We start from the raw sequence: 19,851 nt of genomic DNA, 5'->3' as shown, positions 1-19,851 counted from the left end.
TGCCGGAAGTTGTTTCTGTCAGTTGCGTAGCAGTGTTGGGAAAAGCTCCGTGGGAAGGTGTGTTCTGGTCCTTCCTCTTCGTTGTTGGGATTCAGTCCATTTTGGAGAGTCTCCGAGGCAGCCGTCACCATGTCGGTCCCAAGCGCACTCATGAAGCAGCCGCCCATTCAATCTACGGCTGGGGCCGTCCCAGTTCGCAACGAGAAAGGTACTGGCTCCCCCGCGGTGGGATCTTACCTCTTTCATCCTGATTATCTCTCAAACCTGACTGACGCCGACCATACCAGCTCGAATGGCCCTTAAAACCTAGCTTCACTTTCTTCCTGCGTCCCACCAAAATTCTTAGGTGGCATAGAGGTTGTGAGAACCGAGATCAAATTGCATCTATCTGATCGATATACTGACATCCTCTCTCGAAATAAAAAGTAATGGAAGATCTGGAGAGGTGGCACAGTAGTTAAGAGGACATACTGCTCTACCAGAGGACCCAAGATCGATTGCCAGCACCCACATCAGGCGACTCAGCAGCCACCTGTAATCCCAAGTATAGGGAGACCGGACACCTTTAGAATCTGCCAGTACCTGTACTAGCTCACATATCCATACACAGCATCATTACAAATAATAGTAATAAAAAAAGGTTACAGATGTAGCTCGGCCTTAAAGGCTAGGCTCACAACCAGATCAGTAACAAAAACGAAAATAAGAAGACAGTGAGCTAGAGGTCTGTGTTGTGTGTGTGTTATCGCCAAAGCTAACTTTGATTTGCCCAGTTAGATTAAAAGGATTTTCCTCGTCTTATGAAATAATTTGATTCGTTTGTATAATCTTTCTGTCCACTGGAGTTGTTTGTTTTGTTTATTTTTAAGTGTATGAATGTTTTGCATGCATGTAGGAGGTGCACCATGTGGGTGCAGTACCCATAGAGGCCAGAAGAGAGCATGGAATCCTCTGGAGCTGGAGTATCACACTGTTAGGGACTGCCAAGTAGATGCTGGGGAATGAATCCAGGTCCTCTGCATGAGCAGCAGGTCGTCTGGGCTGCTGAGCCACCTCTTGAGCTCCAACTCATGGGTGTTTCAGAAGAGATCATCTGATTGAGCACAAGAGCTAGAGGAAAAGAAGAAAGAAACTGTCAAAGTTGGAACATTAGGTTATGTTGTAAAGGCTGTTATCTCAGGCTCCCTCTGCTATCACAGAGGGAAAGGGTAGGAGATAGCTACCCTTACTGTGCCTGAGTTCAGACCCCTAGCATCATATACAACCCCATGTGGGGGAAAAGAGATGAGAGGATCTTTGAGGCTTCATGGCTGGCCAATATAGCTGAGACAGCAAGCAAGAGGTTCAGGGAAAGAACCTGTCTCAAAAAAGAAATAACACTAAGTGTGATGACATATGCATTTAAGCACTCCGTAGGCAGAGGAAGACAGAGCTCTGTGAGTTTGAGACCAGCTTGGTCCTCACCAGTCAGGTCTACATAAAGAGACCCTGCCTCTACAAAAAAGGTATTTGGGCTGGAGTTTGGCTGGCTCAGTGTTTAAGGGCAGTTGTTGCTCTTACAGAGGACTGTGTGGCCCAGTCATGCATGACTCTGATTCCAGGGGATCTGAAGCCCTTTTTTGACTTTCTCAAGCACCAAGCATTCATGTGGGGGGGCGGGGCAGGGGGCATGCATAGGTGCAGGCAAAACAGTAGTACACATGAGTAAATCTTCTTAAAATTTAATTTTAAACTAAGGTGGAAAATGATAAATGCATCTGAGTCAACCTGTAGTCGCTCTGCATCTGAATAAAGGTGGATGTGGCTCTTTAAAAATGATTACAATGTGAGTGAGCCTGGCAGTGGTGGGCATACCTGTGGAGCACTGTGGAGGCAGAGGCAGGCAAATCTGAGTTGAATTAAGGGAGTAGTGACCTAGGGAGAAGTTTCCACCCACATAATGTTAGATCCAGGCTTGGTAGTACAAGCCTTTAATACCAGGATGCAAAGACAAGCAGATCTATGAGTTCAAGGCCAGACTAGAACTCAGCAAGTTCTAGGTGAAGAAAGACTTAAATCCGGGCTTGGTGGACCATACCTTTGTTCCCAGTGCTTAGGAGACAGACATGCACATCTCTGAGTTCAAGGTCAATTTATGGAGCAAGATTCAGGACAGGCAAGCTAAGACAGTGAATGAGTTGGAAAAGGGGAAGCCAGTGTGATGGTAGAACAAGGGGGCTGCAAGCAACACCTGCAAGCAACAGAATTCAGCAGCTTTCAACATTTTTCTCTAGCTTTATACTCAAGAGAGAAGGTGACTACAGGGACTAAGTTATGATGCTGTTGATGCTGGTTAGCTGGGGCTAAAAAATTAGTGGTGATTAAGAAGAGACCAGCATCACTGAGGTGAAATCTTCTGGGAAGTGTTTTCTGAGAGCACAAAGAAGCTGTGTTCCAGAAATAGCCAAGGTTGTACCTCCTGCAGCAGCTGTATTTGGTAATGTGTAAGAGTCACCCAGGTGGCACTGGTTTTGAAGGTATGAAGAGGTCATGAAGAGACTTGGCACTGTGAGAGGCCATGGAAGGCCATTGGTGAAAGTACAGCTTCAGCTGCAGTTGATGGCCCAGGACAGATGTGATCATGCAAAGGCTTTGAATCTTGACACCATGAAGAGAGTCTATGAGAGGCTATTGGTGAAGCCTAGTTGCAGAGTGGAAGACCCCAATGTACTGGAGATGCCAGTACCTCGGGATGATCACCAAGAACAGTAGCAGCAGTGGAATAGAGCAACCTGAACTTGGAGTGCTTCAGATGACAGAGCTGTAAAAGTGACACTAGCCCTTTGGAGGACCCATAAGGTCATGTGTGGATCCTAGACATTGGAACAAGAAGCTGTAATGTTGAAGTTGCCTTGGAGGCCCCAAGATATTTGAGAAGGCAGAGCTGTGAGATAGGTGCTGAGGAAAACTGCTAACAGAGTGAAACCAGCCGAAGGGAAAGAAGTTGGTTGCAGTCAACAAAGATGTAAAAGGATTTGGAGATCTGAAGACAACTTTGACATCAGACATAAAGATGCAGTTTGGAGTTTGCCCATCTGGTTTTTTTGTCTTGCTGTTGGAATTAAGGTTAAGTAATTGGATAAATCTCATAAGAGACTTTGAACTTTGGGCTTCTAACATTGTTGAGACTGCTATAGACTATGAAGACTTTAGAAATTGGACTAAATGTATTTTTTATTATGCTATGTTTAGGTATGGCCCCCATGGACTCATATGTTTGGACAAGCCTATGGGGACCAGGGAGTGGAATTCGATGGTTTATATATGCTTGACCCAAGAAGAGACACTATTTGAAAGTGTGGGCTTGTTGGAGTAGGTGTATCACTGTGGACATTAAGTGGTGATTAAGTGGGAGCAAGAGACTAAGATTGATTAAGTGGGCCTTAAGACCCTACACCTAGCTCTTAGGTGTCTGGAATCGAGTCTTCCACTAGCAGTCTTTAGATGAAGATGTTGAACTCTCAGATCTGCCTGCATCATGCCTGCCTGGATGCTGCCATGCTCTTGCCTTGATGATAATGGCCTGAATCTCTGAACCTGTAAGCCAGCCAGCCACAATTAAATGTTGTCCTTATAAGGCTTGCCTTGGTTATGGTATCTGTTCACAGAAGTAGAACACTGTCCCGGGGGGTGGGGGAATTGTGAGCAATAATTTAGTTTTATGTTCCCACTCAAATTACTCTTGTTAATGTGCTGGGCACAGGGAATTTGTTTAATAAGGGTGTGTTTGTTATTCGTCAATTGCTGTGATAAAACACCATGACCAAGGCAATTTATAAAAGAGAGAGTTTTATTTGGGCATATGATTCCAGAGGACTAGAGTCCATGAAGGTAGAGCAAGGCGTGGCAGCAGAAACAGGAAGCTGAGGCCTCATATCTTGAAGTTCAACCATGAAGTAGACAGACAGACAGACAGACACACCCCTCAGGCACTGCAGTAGGAATCAGTAGGGATAGTATGTGGCTTTGAAACCTCAAACCTCACCACTAATGACATGCTTTTTCTAGCAAGGCTGTATCTCTTAAACCTACCCAAACAGCTGGGAACAAGTCTTCAAAGATCTGAGCCTATGGGGGACATTCTTATTAAATCCCCACTATGTGTTAGGATGATATAACATGGATGTATGGGGGGAGGTGTCTGCACTAGGACTCTTCACATTCCTCTACCTGATTGTTCCCAAGTACCTCTTGTTGTCCTGGTGTTGGTATTCATAAAATGCCTTCTCACACCATAGACTTTATAAGAAAGCATTGAGAGGTGACTGTGTGGTTGGATAATGGCTATCATATGCTCCTTAGTCTCTTGTACATCAGAAACTCAGGGTTCTATCTGCAAAGGCCAAGAAAGAGCTGAAGGGGATTAGGGAAGAGGATACTGAACCATACATTGTCTTTCTTGACCAGGTGAGATTTCAATGGAAAAGGTGAAGGTAAAACGCTATGTGTCCGGAAAGAGACCAGATTATGCCCCTATGGAGTCCTCAGATGAAGAGGATGAAGAATTTCAGTTCATTAAGAAAGCTAAGGAACAAGAAGCAGAGCCTGAGGAACAGGAGGAGGATTCATCCAGTGACCCCCGACTTCGGCGTTTACAGAACCGCATTAGTGAAGATGTGGAAGAGAGGTAATGACTAGAATTCTGTCTTCCTGAACTGACACCTCTCATGGAGATGATAGTAGCTAAGACTGTGCTTACTGTGTCCCTTATATACTGTCCCAAATACGGCACATTGCTAACTCAGCCTGTAGAAGGTGGTACACGGTTGGTACTACTGAACCTGTATTACAGGTGAGGAGCTAAAGCAGCAAGGAGTGAGGGGAGTGGTGTGGCCAGTGACATAGCCAGGGAGTGGCAGCTTCAGAAAACAGCATGGGCTGCTCTGTTGCCCAGAGTCTTTTTATTACACAAATGTGTCATACATTTTTCTGTCTATCTCTTTCTGTATCTCTATCGCTGAGACATCAGTGATACCCACAATAATAAAAGTAAATTTTAAAAAGTTTTGAAGGGAGTGGGACTAGAAAGATGGCTCAGTGGTTAAGAGCACTATCTGTTCTTCCAGAGGTCCTGAGTTCAGCCCTCAGCAACCAAAATGGTGGCTCACAACCATCTGTAATGGGATCTGATACCCTCTTCTGATAGGTGTACATGCAGATAGAACAGTCATGTATATAAATTAAATAAATAAATCTAATAAAAGTTTTAAAAATTCTTTTCACAGACTGCATGAGTTGAAACAGTTCTAATTATTTATTGGTTTCTGTATTTCCTTTTGGGTTTTTGAGAGTCGTATGTAACCCAGGCTGGCACTGAACTCAATGTAGTCAGCTCCTTAGCTTTCCACCTTCACTAAGGAAGTGCTGAACATATAGCAGTACCACGCCAGTCATTGATTTTATTAAAGATGTAGCTCCAAATAACTTAGGTGCTTTTATGCCCTAAAACAATTTTTTTTTCCTGAAACAATTTTTAAATGGTTTAAAATATAAACCTGCAAAAGAAAAAAAAAAGTGTTTCTATTTCATTCTTTCATTCTAACCAAACCATTACATGGGGCTGGAGACATGGCTTAGTGGTTAAGAATACTGGCTGCTCTTTTAGAGGTCCTGAGTTCAATTCCTAACAACCAGGTGGTGGCTCACAACTATCTGTAATGGGATCTGATTCCCTCTTCTGGTGTGTCTGAAGACACATCAGTCATATACATGAAAATAAAAAGAAGAAAGAAAAAAGAAAAGAGAACAGTTGCTTACAGAGCAGCTATGGTGCAGACTTTTAATCACAGTGCTTGAGATGAACTCTGTGCATTCAGGGACAGTGCAGACAACACAGGGAGTTCCAGGACAGCCAGGACTACACAGAGAAACCCTGTCTCAACAGCCAAAAACAGGGGGGAGGGGTGTTGGAGAGATGGCTCAGAGGTTAAGAGCACTAGAGGTCCTGAGTTCAAACCCCAGCAACCATATGGTGGCTCACAACCATCTGTAATAAGATCTAGTGCCCACTTTTGGCCTGCAGTCAGAATACTCTATCAACAATAAATAAGTAAGAGTTTTTAAAAACTTAAAAGTTACTTACTAGTACGAATAGAAACTATTGGACACTGCCAGTGTCTCAGAGCTTTGAGTCAACTTGATCCACTCAACTTTCATGTTTAATTGCCTTTGGTCAGAGCAACCACCAAATCCCAATCCCAGTGTCACAAAAACTGATAGGATCCAATGAAACTGAGCTACTTGAGCCATTAAATCCCTAATGTGCCCACCGAGATCATGCCTGAAGTAATGCTTTGGGCCCAACTTACATATGTGCTCTGATATTCTGTCCTATTTGTTGTGTCCTGTATGGAATTTTTTTGCAGGGGGCAGGGGGTTCGAGACAGGGTTTCTCTGTGTAGCCCTGGCTGTCCTGGAACTCACTCTGTAGACCAGGCTGGCCTCAAACTCAGAAATCCACCTGCCTCTGCCTCCCAAGTGCTGGGATTAAAGGCATGTGCCACCACTGCCCGGCAATTTTTAATGTTTTTAATTTAAAATATAATTACATAATTTCCCACTTTCCTCTCTCCAGCCACCCCACTCCCCTTACTATCTCAAATTCATGGCCTCTCTCAAATTGTTGATTCACACACATAGCTACCTACATATATATAAATTCAACCTGTGCAGTCTCTATGTGGTTATTCGGGTGTGTATGGTCTCCAGGTTAACTATTTGGTATTGGATAACCAATCAGAGGCAGGGGCTCTTTCCTGGGGAAACCTGTTTTTTCCACTCTCAGCATTCTTGAGCCACCTGAAGTTCTTTGAATGGTGCTGGAGCCCTGTGAGACTTTCCCTTTCTAAGTTAGTATGTCTATTGGTATAGTTCTTGTTTGGGCAGCCATGTGGCTAAGAATTTATGGGACTGCAGTGTCCCTGACATTTCTAGGACATACATACATTTTCACAGCAGACTTTCTGTTCGTCTAGCTCTTAAAATCTTTCTGCCCCTTCTTCTACAATATTCCCCAAGCCTTAGGAGTAGTAGTTATGTTATATGTTATAATAGAAATTATTAATTGAGACTGGATACCACATGACCACTTGTATTTTGAATTTTGATTGGTTCTGGTTTGCTGTAATGGTCTCCTTCTGTTCAAAAGAAAAAATTGAGGTGATTGATGAGAGGTAAGAGCTACACTTATCTGTGGATATAAATATAAATATTTAGGATGCACTTAGGGATTAGGATGGACTAGTAAAGTAGTAGCTATAGGTAATCCTCAAAATTCCTGACATCAGTTTGTGTGTGAGCAGGGTGGTACTTGGCTAGGTTTCTGTTTTCAGGCATGATTTTCCTGAGCATTTAGAGAGCTGTTGGTTACCACCAGAATAGATGTGTCATTATTGTACCCCTAAAGTTATCATGCCACGCTGGTAGTTGTAATTCATAGGCATCATAGCTGGGTGGGAATTTTGGTTGCTTCCCTCCCTGCAAACTTGTATGGTGCCTTCTGGTACCATGAAAACTAGTCCTTGGGGAGACTTTCAGTTCAGATACAACGTGCATTCTCCAGATCCTTGGTCCAAATGCATGGTGTCATCAGCCATGGTGACTTGGCCTTTAACCTTTGGGAGGCAACTAAAAGCGTCAGTGGTAGCCTATAATGTTTTGGTTGTCTGCTGTATTCCCCTGACCAACAGACTTGAAAGGGGGCTTCTCATGCCTGGTACTGGGGTTTCTGATTAGGTAGTCTGCGTCTCTTGAGAAGGGACATGTTGTCAAATAATGTAGGGAATTTTCACTAAAACTATATACCTATGTATATACAGAGAGACATACATGTGTTAAACGTGATTTTAGATAGACAGCAGTGTGATTTCTTAAGACTTTCTCAGACATTCTTACTAGTAACTGTTGTAGTTTCTTGAATCTGAACTTTAGTTTTTCCATCTTAAGACTCAGTGTGAGCCAGGCATTGGTGGCACATGCCTTTAATCTCAGCACTTGGGATGCAGAGGCAGGCAGATCTCTGTGAGTTTGAGGCCACCCTGGTCTACAGATTGAGTTCCAGGAGAGCTGGGTGTACACACCTATCTCAAAAAGGGGTCAGGGGTCAGTGTGGTGACTCATACCTGTTATGCCAGCTCTAGAGATGCCGAAGCAGGAGGATAGGATCGATCGCCCAGTTTCGACTACATAGCAAGTTGCAGGCCAGCCTGGGCTAAAGAGTACAACTCTGTTGAGAGACAAAGGCAGAAGAGTGGGTGGGAAAGAGAGCAAAATATTTTTTATTATTATGTTTTTGGCATTCATTGCACACTTGGAAATTCTGCTTTTCAGATTGGCTCGACACAGAAAAATAGTGGAACCAGAAGTAGTAGGAGAAAGTGACTCCGAAGTAGAAGGAGATGCCTGGCGAGTGGAACGAGAAGATAGCAGTGAGGAAGAGGAGGAAGAAATTGACGATGAAGTAAGAGGGAAAACATGGGATTTGGCCCCGCCCCACCCGCAGGGTATGAGAAAAATTGGGACCAGTACTCACTTGTTGAAGTTATAAAGGCACAGATTTGCTAAGTGTTGGGACCAGGGCTCCCTTGTTGAAGTTATAAAGGCACAAGATCTGTCCCCTTTAGCCACACTCTGATTACGTTTCCTATTTGTTGGGGATGGGACTGAAGATGAAATCATGCTGAATTACACGTATTCATGTCAGAGTTTCTTGAACCTGCTGAAGACAAAATCAGAGCTATGCTCGGGGCTCAGTAGTAGGACTTGGATTTAGACATATATGGGCCATTTGAATGCCGTATACGCCTTACATATATGCATGCCTTGATAGGAAATAGAGCGGCGCCGTGGCATGATGCGTCAGCGAGCACAGGAGAGAAAAAATGAAGAGATGGAAGTCATGGAGGTGGAAGATGAAGGACGCTCTGGGGAAGAGTCTGAGTCAGAGTCTGAGTATGAGGAGTACACAGACAGTGAAGATGAAATGGAGCCTCGACTTAAGCCTGTCTTCATTCGAAAGTAAGGATGCGCCAGACCTGCTAAGCCAGGCTTAAATTCCCAGCTACTCAGTAGGTTGAGCCAGGGGAGATTGCTAATTCAAGGCCCTCTTGAGCTAGAGGATTAGTTCAAGGCAAGCCTGGACACCTTAAGAAAACCCTCTGATTCTCAAAAGGGAAAGTAGAGATTTAATAGTCAAACCAAGACAGGTCTAGAGGCACACAGTCCCCCTCGAAGGACCTCGGGTAATTAACAGGACCTCTGTTATGCAGGAAGGATCGTGTGACAGTTCAAGAGAGAGAAGCTGAAGCATTGAAACAGAAGGAGCTGGAACAAGAAGCAAAGCGCATGGCTGAGGAGCGGCGGAAGTACACACTCAAGGTTTGGGGAGGGGCCGTGGGTTGAGTGCAAGGGTCTGTGTACTGAGGTTATAGGAGAGAGAGAGAGAGTCCAATAGATGAATTGTCTTCCTCATCCAGATTGTAGAAGAAGAGACCAAGAAAGAGCTGGAGGAGAACAAGCGGTCCCTTGCCGCCCTGGATGCACTCAATACTGATGATGAGAATGATGAGGAGGAGTATGAGGCCTGGAAAGTCCGTGAGCTCAAAAGAATCAAGCGGGAGAGAGAAGACCGAGAAGCGTGAGTGATGGGTGGGCATAGGCTCCATGCCTCAAATGGCACTGGTTCATCTGTGAACAGCTAAGACTCCTATAGTTTCCTGTTAAACACAAAAATTACTGTTTTTCTCATGCTGTGACTCAATGGAGTCGCTTGAAACAGCAGTTTTGTGTTCTTCTCTGTTGTGGGTGTTGACCAAGGAGTTCCTTCCTCTTGTAGTCTCAGTGGCTCATTTGTGTGACCTCCAGCTGGAGGACTGAGTGGGCCAGCGTGTCCAGAAGTGCTTCTCTGGTGTGTTGACAGTTGATGCTGACTTTCACACTAGGCACCTCATTTCTCTTTAGCTTCTGGTCTCTTCATACTGTGCCTCTAGGCAGAGGTGGAACCTGCCAAGGAAGGACTCCTGAGTTCTGGGTTCCAGAGCTCAGATGTCACCTTTGTGATATGTTTATTAGTCAGATGGAGCCACAGGACAGCCCAGGAACAAAGTATGAAGATGCAGATTCTATGTGTGGGAGAGCAGAGCTGGGAACACCTTGAAAAGCAAGTTCATTTCTGAACTGCTACCCCACAAAGCGAAGCCATCACTACATAACTGTCTTTATTTTGTTGTTTCTGGTTTTCCTATTGTGTTTTTGTTTATTGGTTTTCCTTCTTTTGAGCCAGGGTTCTTGGTTGCCGTAGACCTCAATGTGTAGTCCAGGCTGCCCTCAAACTCAAGAGATCCATGTGCCTCTGCCAGTCTGCTGCCCCTCTGCCCCTCTACCTCTGCCTCCTGAGTGTTGGACTCAAAAGTATTATTGCCACCATTCCAGGCTTGAGATTTTCTAATTATGTGTATATGAGTGTGCACCTGTGTGAGTGTAGGTACCTGTGGGATCCAGAGCAAGGCATCACAACCCTGACAGATGGACTTGTTCTTTGACGTTAATTTTGTTTTGGTTTTTGGGGTGTGTGTGTGTGTGTGTGTTTCCCCCCACCCCCACCCCCGTGGTAGTTTTGTTTTGATTCTTTTTTTTTTTTCCGAGACAGGGTTTCTCTGTGTAGCCCTGGCTGTCCTAGAACTCTGTAGACCAGGCTAGCTTGGAACTCAGAAATCTGCCTGCCTCTGCCTCCCAAATGCTGGAAGTAAAGGCGTACCATCACTGCCTGGCTTTGTTATTCACTTTTTTAAGCCAGTAGTGTTCTATATACTCCAGGCTTAATTCAAACTATGTAGCCAGGGTGATCTTTAGCCTCTGCTCCTCTGACTGTGCCTGCTGAGTGCTGGCTATAAGCATGTCTGGCCCCAATTGTCAATAGGGCAGCCCACAGAGGAGCTAGGGAATCAGTGAGGGAAGACGGAGAGTCTCACAGCTCTAGACTGACTAGCAATCAAGTGCTTCTTTATTTATACAGGTTTCACCAAACAGAGACAGACTAATGTTATCCAAGAAGTACAGATTAAATGTTTGATGTTTCATTACATGTCCATGGTTACAAGTTCAGTCACAATTAGAAAGTACAAATAGAACAGATTTTATTTTTATTATCAGCTCTATAACTCCAACTTAAACAATCTAAAGGATGTCTCCTCCAAAGCAAACACACTAATTATATGACAGCCTGCTTGTAGACTGGCAGTGTTTTAAAGCATTCCAGACAAACAGAAAATATCTGAACCAGTCTTTTGATGAATTAGCAAATACTAATACCTAACTTCTTTTATTATACTGTTTCATCATCTATGCTATAAAGTAAGAAAAGTTTATTTTATTTACTGAGTTGCATGCCTCCAGTGGTATATGCTGTATAGCCCCCTGTCTTTAAACTGCATTTTTAGAGAGCCCTAAAATATTGTAAAAAGAGGCCTTGAATCTCTTACCGATCGTCCTGGCCAGTCAGAGTTTCTCAGTTGTCTCTCTTTACCCTGTACCAATTATGCTGTTTGAGTGGCTTAGTGATGGATACCCCAAGAAGATGCCTGGAGTTACGGCCTCATTTAGGAGGTCTTATTGGTGCTTGTCTGTGTTTCATGATCTCCAGGGCATAAGGAATACTTCTAAATACAACCAGATACAGTTAAAAATCTAAGTAAATTTTTAAGACTTTTTCTAGAAAAAAATCATCCATAATTTTCTCAGGAAATGACATATAATAAATCATAATGAAGAAAGTCTCCAAGAATGCAAAGTGCAGAGACCATACCCACAAGTGAGAGACAGAATGACAGCAAATGCAGCATTTGGCTCAGCTGTGCTGGAACTGTGTCAGACAGCTGTGCTAGATTCCTGACACTTGCCCTCTACAGTGCCTATGACTGTGCCCCCAGGTCTCTGTGATGCTAGGGGGAGGAACCAAGGCTTCAAGCGCCCTATGGAAGCACCACAGCACTGAGCCATGTCCCCAACCCTTGGGTTAAACAGCAATGTTAAATTACATATACACATTTTTTTCCTGAGAAAGAGGATGTGACTTCCCTTTCTCCCCAGCATAAGGTTTAAAACCCACTATAGTTAATATTGATAATCCTTCATTTGTGGCATGATAGTTTGCTCATGAAGGATTATAAGTAGAGTCTCACAGTTATTTTGAATTCATTCTCATTTTGTTTTAAAAGCTAAGATATTGGGAGGAAGACAGAATTAATATTGTAGAATCAAGCAGTAGCAGTATGTGTGAAACCCAGAAAGGCTAGAATCAGCTTGGGACACTTGGAGTCCTGCTCTGGCAAACAGAATAATGCAGAGCAACTCCTGTTTTCTTTGACTGGACTCCTGATCTTGACTTCCAGCAGCAGTGACAAGGAGTAGAGATGCAGCTGGGGGCAGTGGCATGACTCTGTCTATAACACTACAGCTGGAGATGAGGCATGAGGTTGAGAATTACAGGCCAGCTACTTATCAGATCTGCTGTGAATGATTGAGAGAGGGAAGGAGAGAATGAATGAATGAATGAATGAATGAATGAATGAAAGAAATGTGAAAAAGTGAGTAATGGCTGAAAGAAGATGGGACCATTATATAATCTTGAGATATTTGGACTGTCTGAATTTGGAAAATACCATCCTTTTGCTCTCTGGACAGGCTTGAAAAGGAGAAAGCAGAAATTGAACGCATGAGAAACCTGACTGAGGAAGAAAGGCGGGCTGAACTTCGGGCAAATGGCAAAGTCATTACCAACAAAGCTGTTAAAGGCAAATACAAGTTTCTACAGAAGTATTATCACCGAGGTGCCTTCTTCATGGTAAGTGCAAGGAGGGTCAGAAAACTGGGCGGTGGGAATAACTTACAGGCATGTCCAACCTTTCCTCATTGTCATGTGCATACTAAGAACCATGCAGTTAAGTTACCAAAACAGAAGTCTCGGTAAGATACTTAAAATAGTAGGCTTACAGCTTGGTGTTGGGCCACATTTGTAGCTGTCCTGAGGCACAGTCAGTCCAAGACACTTTCAGTCCTTTTCCTAGAATGAGAATTCCCTTACCTAGAATAAATACTGTTGGCATTGGTTTTTGCTTTTTGCCTGAGGAGAACTCAAACATAGCAACAGCATTACCAAGGTAGCAGCGACAACCAACCACTGCTCTGCTTTCAAGTCAGCTCTCAAACAGAGATGGTGAATGACACTGAGGTTGTGAGGCTGTGACCTGTATACTCACTCCACTAGCTAGGTCCTCCAAACCTTGTAGAAATCATGTCATAGCCAAACAAACTTTACTTATATGAAAACCAAGCTCTCCTCATACGGAAAAAGAATAAAATTAAGGCCTGGCAGTGGTGGCGCACGTTTTTAATCCCAGCACTTGGGGGGCAGAGGCAGGTGGATTTCTGAGTTCGAGGCCAGCCTGGTCTACACAGTGAGTTCCAGGACAGCCAGAGCTACACAGAGAAACCCAGTCTCAAAAAACAAAAAAAGAAAAAAAAAAATAGCTTTTGAGATCAAATTATTTTCAGAAAGGAGAAAAGTCATAATTCACAAACCTGTTAAGCTAGGCCAAGCATGGTGGTACATGCTTTTCATATCAGCAGAGGCAGAAACAGGTGGATCTCTGTGAGTCTCAGGCCAGCCTGGTGTACCTAGTGAGTTGTAGAATGGCCAGGGCTACATAGTACGACCCTGTATCAAAACCAAACAACAACAACAACAAAAACAAAACCCTGTTAAATTGTGCTGCATTCCCATGGGAAGGGAAAACACTGTCCAGAGCTGGGTTGCAGTCCTGGCTCTTAGCAATTCAAGAGTTTAAGGTTGCCCAAGTCTGCTGGCAAGTTCTAAAAGAGTGTCCAAGTAAAGGCACACATACAAATGGATTAGAGAGTCACAAGTTGAAGGTGCATCAACTGAGCACGGGAACAGGGAACAGAACAGGCTTTCAGGAAGCCACCAGAATACAAGCTCCTGAAGAAAGGCTCCCTACCCTCTGATTCTCTTTGTGGTCTTTGGTGTTGCATTCCATAAATTTGTGTTTTGCATAAATGAGAAGTAAAGCCAGAGACTGATAAGATTCTCTTCTACAGGATGAGGATGAAGAAGTCTACAAGAGAGATTTTAGTGCACCTACTCTGGAGGACCATTTCAACAAAACCATTCTTCCAAAAGTCATGCAGGTATGGAGATTCTCAGTAACAGAAAACAGCCTGGGGGTGGGCATGGGATGTTTGGTGTTGTAATCATCCATCTTCCTTTCAGGTCAAGAATTTTGGACGGTCTGGTCGCACCAAGTACACCCACCTTGTGGATCAAGATACCACTTCCTTTGACTCTGCGTGGGGCCAAGAGAGTGCCCAGAACACAAAATTCTTTAAGCAGAAGGCAGCAGGGGTACGAGATGTATTTGAGCGACCATCTGCCAAGAAGAGGAAAACCACCTAGGCTTCAGCTGCTTATTCCAACTGTGGGACCCTAGAGGATCTGGTCCTCAATCTTCTTGAACCATTATTTACATAGTTCTTGTATAGAGCTTTCCAGACTTGCAGCCATAACTTGTGTTGGAAGGTGCTTTGTAAGAGGTTTGGACTCACACTGAGAAACCCACAGAAAAGCACACAGGTAGGGTTAGAGGCTTCCCACCTAAAACTATTCCTGAGAAATCTTAGGTTTCTCTACCTTGGCTTCCCATATTGACTTGGGACTTATTCGGAGTTTGTTTTCCAGCCTGGATCAGATACCTGGACATGTGAATGCATGGGGCATTACTTCTTCCTTAGGGTAGCAGTCGGCTATCAGGAAATCCAAGCTCAGTTCAACCTGTTTTTGCATTTGGGGTGTTGAATCTACAGTTCTAAGTAAATATACTTTTTGATTGTGTGTGTGTGTGTGTGTGTGTGTGTGTGTGTGTGTGTGTGTGTGTGTGAGAAATTACATACCAGAAATATTTTTACTGTAATGTTAGAAACAGATTGTACGCAGAGTGGTGGTGGCGCACGCCTTTAGTCCCAGCACTTGGGAGGCAGAGGCAGGCGGATTTCTGAGTTCGAGGCTAGCCTGGTCTACAGAGTGAGTTCCAGGATAGCCAGGGCTATACAGAGAAACCCTGTCTCAAAAAACCAAAAAAAAAAAAAAAAAAGAAAGAAAGAAAAGAAAAAAAAGAAACAGATTGTACAACTGAACTGGGGCTGAGTACAGTGGCTTACACCTTCAGTCCCAGCACTAAAAGTTAAGGACCCATGCAGATCTCTTATTCAAGGACAGCCATAACTGCACAGTTGACCCTGTCTCAAAAAGCAAAATGAATTCTAGTAATTAAAAGTCTAGCTAGGTAGGTTATACACACCTGTAATCCTGACACTTGGGATGTAGAAGCAGGAAAATCAACAGTTCAGTCATCCAAACTGGACATGGTGGCACACACCTTTAATCCCAGCACCAGGGAGGCAGAGACAGGCAGATCTGAGTTTAAGGCCAGCCTGTTCTACAGAGCAAGATCTGGGACAGCCAGGGCTACACAGAGAAACCTAGACTCAAAAAAATAAAAGAGTTCAGTCATCTTAAACTACATAGTTCAGGGCCTTCCTTGACTATAAGACTTTGTTCCAAGGGAAAACAAAAGAAACTAACAAAAACAATAAATAAAATATAGCAGGGAAATAGACCCTGTAAACACTTGCCAGGTGTTCTATTCTTGAGCTCTATCCCTGGTTTTTATTTTCGTGTCTGTGTCTTTTTGTGTATCTGTATTTTCAAGAAAAGTCTCACTAAGCTACTGGTGCAGGCCTTGAAGCAGAGAACCCCTGCCAACAATTCTTAACAACCTGAGTTTGATCCCACAGATCGACATTGTGGTAGAAAACAGTCCAGCCACCAGCAAACTGTCATGTGACTTCCACTTGTATTCCATGGAATGTATGTATTAGATTCACTTGAAATGTGATTTTAAAAGAAAGAAAAAAAAAAAAAAAAAAAAAAAAAAAAAAGCTGGGTGTGGTAGTGCACACCTCCAATCCCAGCACTCAGGAGGCCCAGGCAGGTAGATCTGAGTTTGAGACCATCCTGGTCTACAGAGTGAGTTCCTGGATGGCCAGGGCTAGAACAGAAATCCTGTTTCAAAAAGCCAAAAATAATGACAGTTATAATAAAACTTGTGTACATCTCACCGAATGGGAACTAAAGTCTATGGCCTTGTACATACCATGCAAGTACTCAACCAGATTATCTTGCCAATTTATATTTTGATCATCCTTTTGATGTCTGATACAAACTTAGATACTAGACAGTAATTAAGTAGTACTCAGATCTATTCTATGTGCAAATTCAAATCTTTTTAAATCTTAGTTTTTAACTTTCCACTTGAGTGCTAGGAATCAAACTTTGGTCATCTGGAAGAGTAGCCAGTGCTCTTCACCGCTGAGACCCTAGCAAATTTAGATGGACTTGTGGTCTTTGTTTCTACATTGTAGCCTTGTGTAAAACAATGACTTACACACTGAGTTCTAGTTCTACTAATCTTTCTCATTTAGTTCATGTGTAAGATGGAGAACTAATGCTCTGAGGAGCACCCCTCAGCTGTCAGCACTAACGTTCGTTTGCCCATGTAATATTTACGGTGTAACTACCATGTACAGAATGAAATTTCAGCAGAGAAGAGGGATGAAGAGGTGGTTCAGTGATTAAGGGCACTTTCTTACTGTTCCAGAAAACCTGAGTTCTGTTCCTAGTTCCACATTGGGCAACTCACAATCTACCTGTAAATAATGTAGCTCCAGGGAAATCTGAAGCCTCTGGCTGCCAGGACACCTGCACTCAATGAGCAGATAAACACAGTTTAAAATCATAAAATCTTAAAAAAGAAGCCTGGCCAGTGGTATGATCTGTTAGTCCCAACTGCTTATGAGGCTGAAGGGGTCCCTTTCCCCAAAGTTCAGCACAAGCCTGCACAATAACAGTGAAAGTTGTCTTGAAACTGTCCTATATAGTTAATTCTAGGACTGCCTGGGCTACAGAGAAACCCTGTCTCAAAAAGATTAAAGATAAATAAGACCCATTTATAGGCTATAGACAAACTCTCCATAACTACATAACATTAAAGGTGTAAGTAATTACTAAGAAATAATAAAAGTGAGCACTGAACCAGATGGAGGGAAACAATACACAGAAACCGGGGCAAAAAAAATACTTGAATCCTTAATTCGAGTATGCATTCCTACCCAGGTATGGGCTTGTGGAACTCAGAGATTGGTGTTGTTAGTCCCTTATCACTCTCTACTTCTGTGTTTGATGCCATGGTCTCACAAAGCCTCAAGTTCCTGATTAGACTAAACTGCCTGTCTCAGCACAGCCCCCAATGCAGAGTTCCAGAAACATCCCACCACTCCTGGGTTTTTAGGGAGTGACTGGGAATCCAAACTACTTTTGCTTTTGGGGCAGGTACTTACTGAGTCATCTCTCCCGTTCTGCTCCAACATTTTGATAAGCTAAAACCTAGATGTTTATTTAGAACCTAAATGTTTATCCAGTTGCTTACAAATGAGGCTGGTAACTTAAAAACCCCCAAATAAGAGCTAGTCTTTTGATATTTATAAGCAAGCCTTAAGAGTTGGTAAGGGTAGCTGAAGCAGCTCTCAAGTCAGGGAGGGGCTCTGAGTTTGGAAACAGCCTGGCTTATACAGGAAGAACAGATCTGAGAAAAAAAAATACATAAGCTATCCTATAAACACATGCATTTGGATCTTTTGCAGAGGATCCAAATGTACTCTGCATTGCCAAGAAATAGCTAGTCAGATGAGTGAGACTAACATACCACCTATTATCTGCTGCTTAGAACTGGTGAGATAACTTGTTGGAAAAGGGCACTTGAATTCAATTCCCATATGGTAATTACAAACACTATGGCAGTAGAGTGCCCAGACACACACACACATGAAATAAGAGCCTGTATTTGAATATTAGAGCCTGTATTTATACTGGTTGTTCATAGTTTCATCAAGGTCCAACATAAAAACTGACAATAAAATAGAGTATATAATGCATTTGATCTGAGATAAAACTGAAAAAAAAAAAAAAAAAAAACCCAGCAAAACAGAACACTTTATTTCAGTCAATCAGTCCAAAATGTCTAAAAAAAGCACATTATCAGTTGGTTAGGGCAATAAGAGCCTCCACTACATTGCCCATGTGTTCCCTCAAGCTTCTTTCTGCTGCTGCTCGAGAGATCTCCATTTCTGTCATCTGCAAAAGGGAAAATCATGTCACCAAAGCCTCTTCTCAGACAAAATTTTCCAACAAACTTTGGCTCCACTTGTTTCAGGAACCCAAATTAGGTAGAACTTCTCTTGTGAACCCAGTAGAGCATTACTACTCACTATCAACTCCAGATCTTCCTTCTTGATAGTGACCTTTGCCAGTTCCTTCTCCCTGTAAAAAAAAAAAAAATTATCTATATATACACACACACACATTCGTTTTCATTCTCTGCCTCTGCTATAAACTCCCAGAAGGAACACTTCCAGTTACACATTGAAAATGGGTGGAACAACGTTTACTTATAATAGCAAATAAATGCGCCAACTCTTTCCCCTGAAAGTGCCCAGACACACACACACATGAAATAAGAGCCTGTATTTGAATATTAGAGCCTGTATTTATACTGGTTGTTCATAGTTTCATCAAGGTCCAACATAAAAACTGACAATAAAATAGAGTATATAATGTTTTTACAGTAAGGTATCCAGGAAACTTTCCTTCCACTAACAAAAAAGTTGTGACCCTTAGATCTGTGGGACTTTGTTAAAGACTTAAAACTTTTTTCCCCTGGAGAACGAGGACCTACCCGTAGTGCTGGCGGTGTGCTTTCAACTTACCGTTCCTGTTTGGCCTTTTGCTCCCTGGACCGTCTGTCTCCAATGACGGACATAGCCTGTAGAAAACACGAGTCTAGTTACCAACCACCGCGACCCAAACTTTCTGATCTTAAATGCAATACCAAATGCAATACCAAAAATAAAAACCAGGACCAAATGACTACTTTTAATTTCGTGCACTTGAGATACATTTAGGCCCAATATCTATCAAATTCTTAAGCAATCCGCAGACTGAGTGAGTGCTGTGGCTTAGCCCCACCCTACTGCCAAATCCCACCATCGCTATCAGCGGCCCGGGAGCTCCGGTGAGCAGCAAACCGGTCAGTCTCACCTCACTCCCGCCCCATTCTCAACCCCTCTCATACAAGCGCCCAGTCAACCTCACCGTCTCAAGATTCGAACTCTGGATCTCCTTCTCCTCCGCATAGTCAGTAACTCGCTCTAGGTCAGCAGCACCACTGTCATGTTTCCTTGGCTTCTCGGGAGGCCGCTCCGGGCCACTGGTCTCGGTCTCTAACTCCAGCTCCACGTCTCCCTCGGTGGCCATTTCGATCTCACCGCGCCGCCGCATAGGCTGCCGCTTCACAACTTCCGGCAACCCTCAGCTTCCGCCCAGATAAGGGGCGGGGTAGGCGCTGGACCACACCTTTGTGCCTATCTTGAGAAGCTTGGGCTAGGAAAGAGGTTCGCTTTTGACTTCCTCTACAGCTTGTTTTCTCCAGTCTCCTTCGACTATCTGTTCACTACCCACACCACCCAAATGCACATTGTTCCTAAGAACAATCCCTTCACACACACAGACACACACACACAGGAATTCTGTCCAATCAAGCCGGCTAACCCTAAACCAATTAAGAAACTTAATCCCCAGACCAGATAGACCAACTGCTCCTAATCTCAGAAAACAGTCCGAATGATCCC

General features: G+C 43.4%; 2 protein-coding genes across 3 annotated transcripts; one reads left to right on the top strand and one right to left on the bottom strand.

The window, feature by feature from the left end:
• Window positions 1-15,739, top strand: Mfap1 (microfibril associated protein 1). Its single transcript, XM_034494506.2, has 9 exons — window positions 1-208; window positions 4,447-4,666; window positions 8,368-8,497; window positions 8,867-9,054; window positions 9,306-9,414; window positions 9,513-9,673; window positions 12,718-12,877; window positions 14,152-14,241; window positions 14,324-15,739. The coding sequence occupies exons 1-9, from the start codon at window positions 130-132 to the stop codon at window positions 14,504-14,506; spliced, it is 1,320 nt and encodes a 439-aa protein (XP_034350397.1). The 5' UTR covers window positions 1-129; the 3' UTR covers window positions 14,507-15,739.
• Window positions 15,740-18,139: 2,400 nt separating this feature from the next.
• Window positions 18,140-19,616, bottom strand: Hypk (huntingtin interacting protein K). Of its 2 annotated transcripts, XM_034494509.2 has the most exons (4): window positions 19,316-19,604; window positions 18,931-18,986; window positions 18,433-18,484; window positions 18,140-18,298 (listed from the first exon to the last, which is right to left on the bottom strand). In XM_034494509.2, the coding sequence occupies exons 1-4, from the start codon at window positions 19,499-19,501 to the stop codon at window positions 18,203-18,205; spliced, it is 390 nt and encodes a 129-aa protein (XP_034350400.1). In that variant the 5' UTR covers window positions 19,502-19,604; the 3' UTR covers window positions 18,140-18,202. The 2 variants fall into 2 exon arrangements, with proteins under 2 accessions (XP_034350400.1, XP_034350401.1); XM_034494510.2 differs by lacking the exons at window positions 18,140-18,298; window positions 18,931-18,986 and having other exon boundaries at window positions 18,425-18,484; window positions 19,316-19,616.
• Between the last annotated feature and the right edge of the window lie 235 nt (window positions 19,617-19,851).

Source organism: Arvicanthis niloticus, chromosome 2 (assembly GCF_011762505.2).
Source record: "Arvicanthis niloticus isolate mArvNil1 chromosome 2, mArvNil1.pat.X, whole genome shotgun sequence".
NCBI classification, from domain to species: Eukaryota; Metazoa; Chordata; class Mammalia; order Rodentia; family Muridae; genus Arvicanthis; species Arvicanthis niloticus.
The sequence above is the reverse complement of the archived record's forward strand: the minus strand, read 5'-3'. Positions and strand labels throughout refer to the sequence as shown.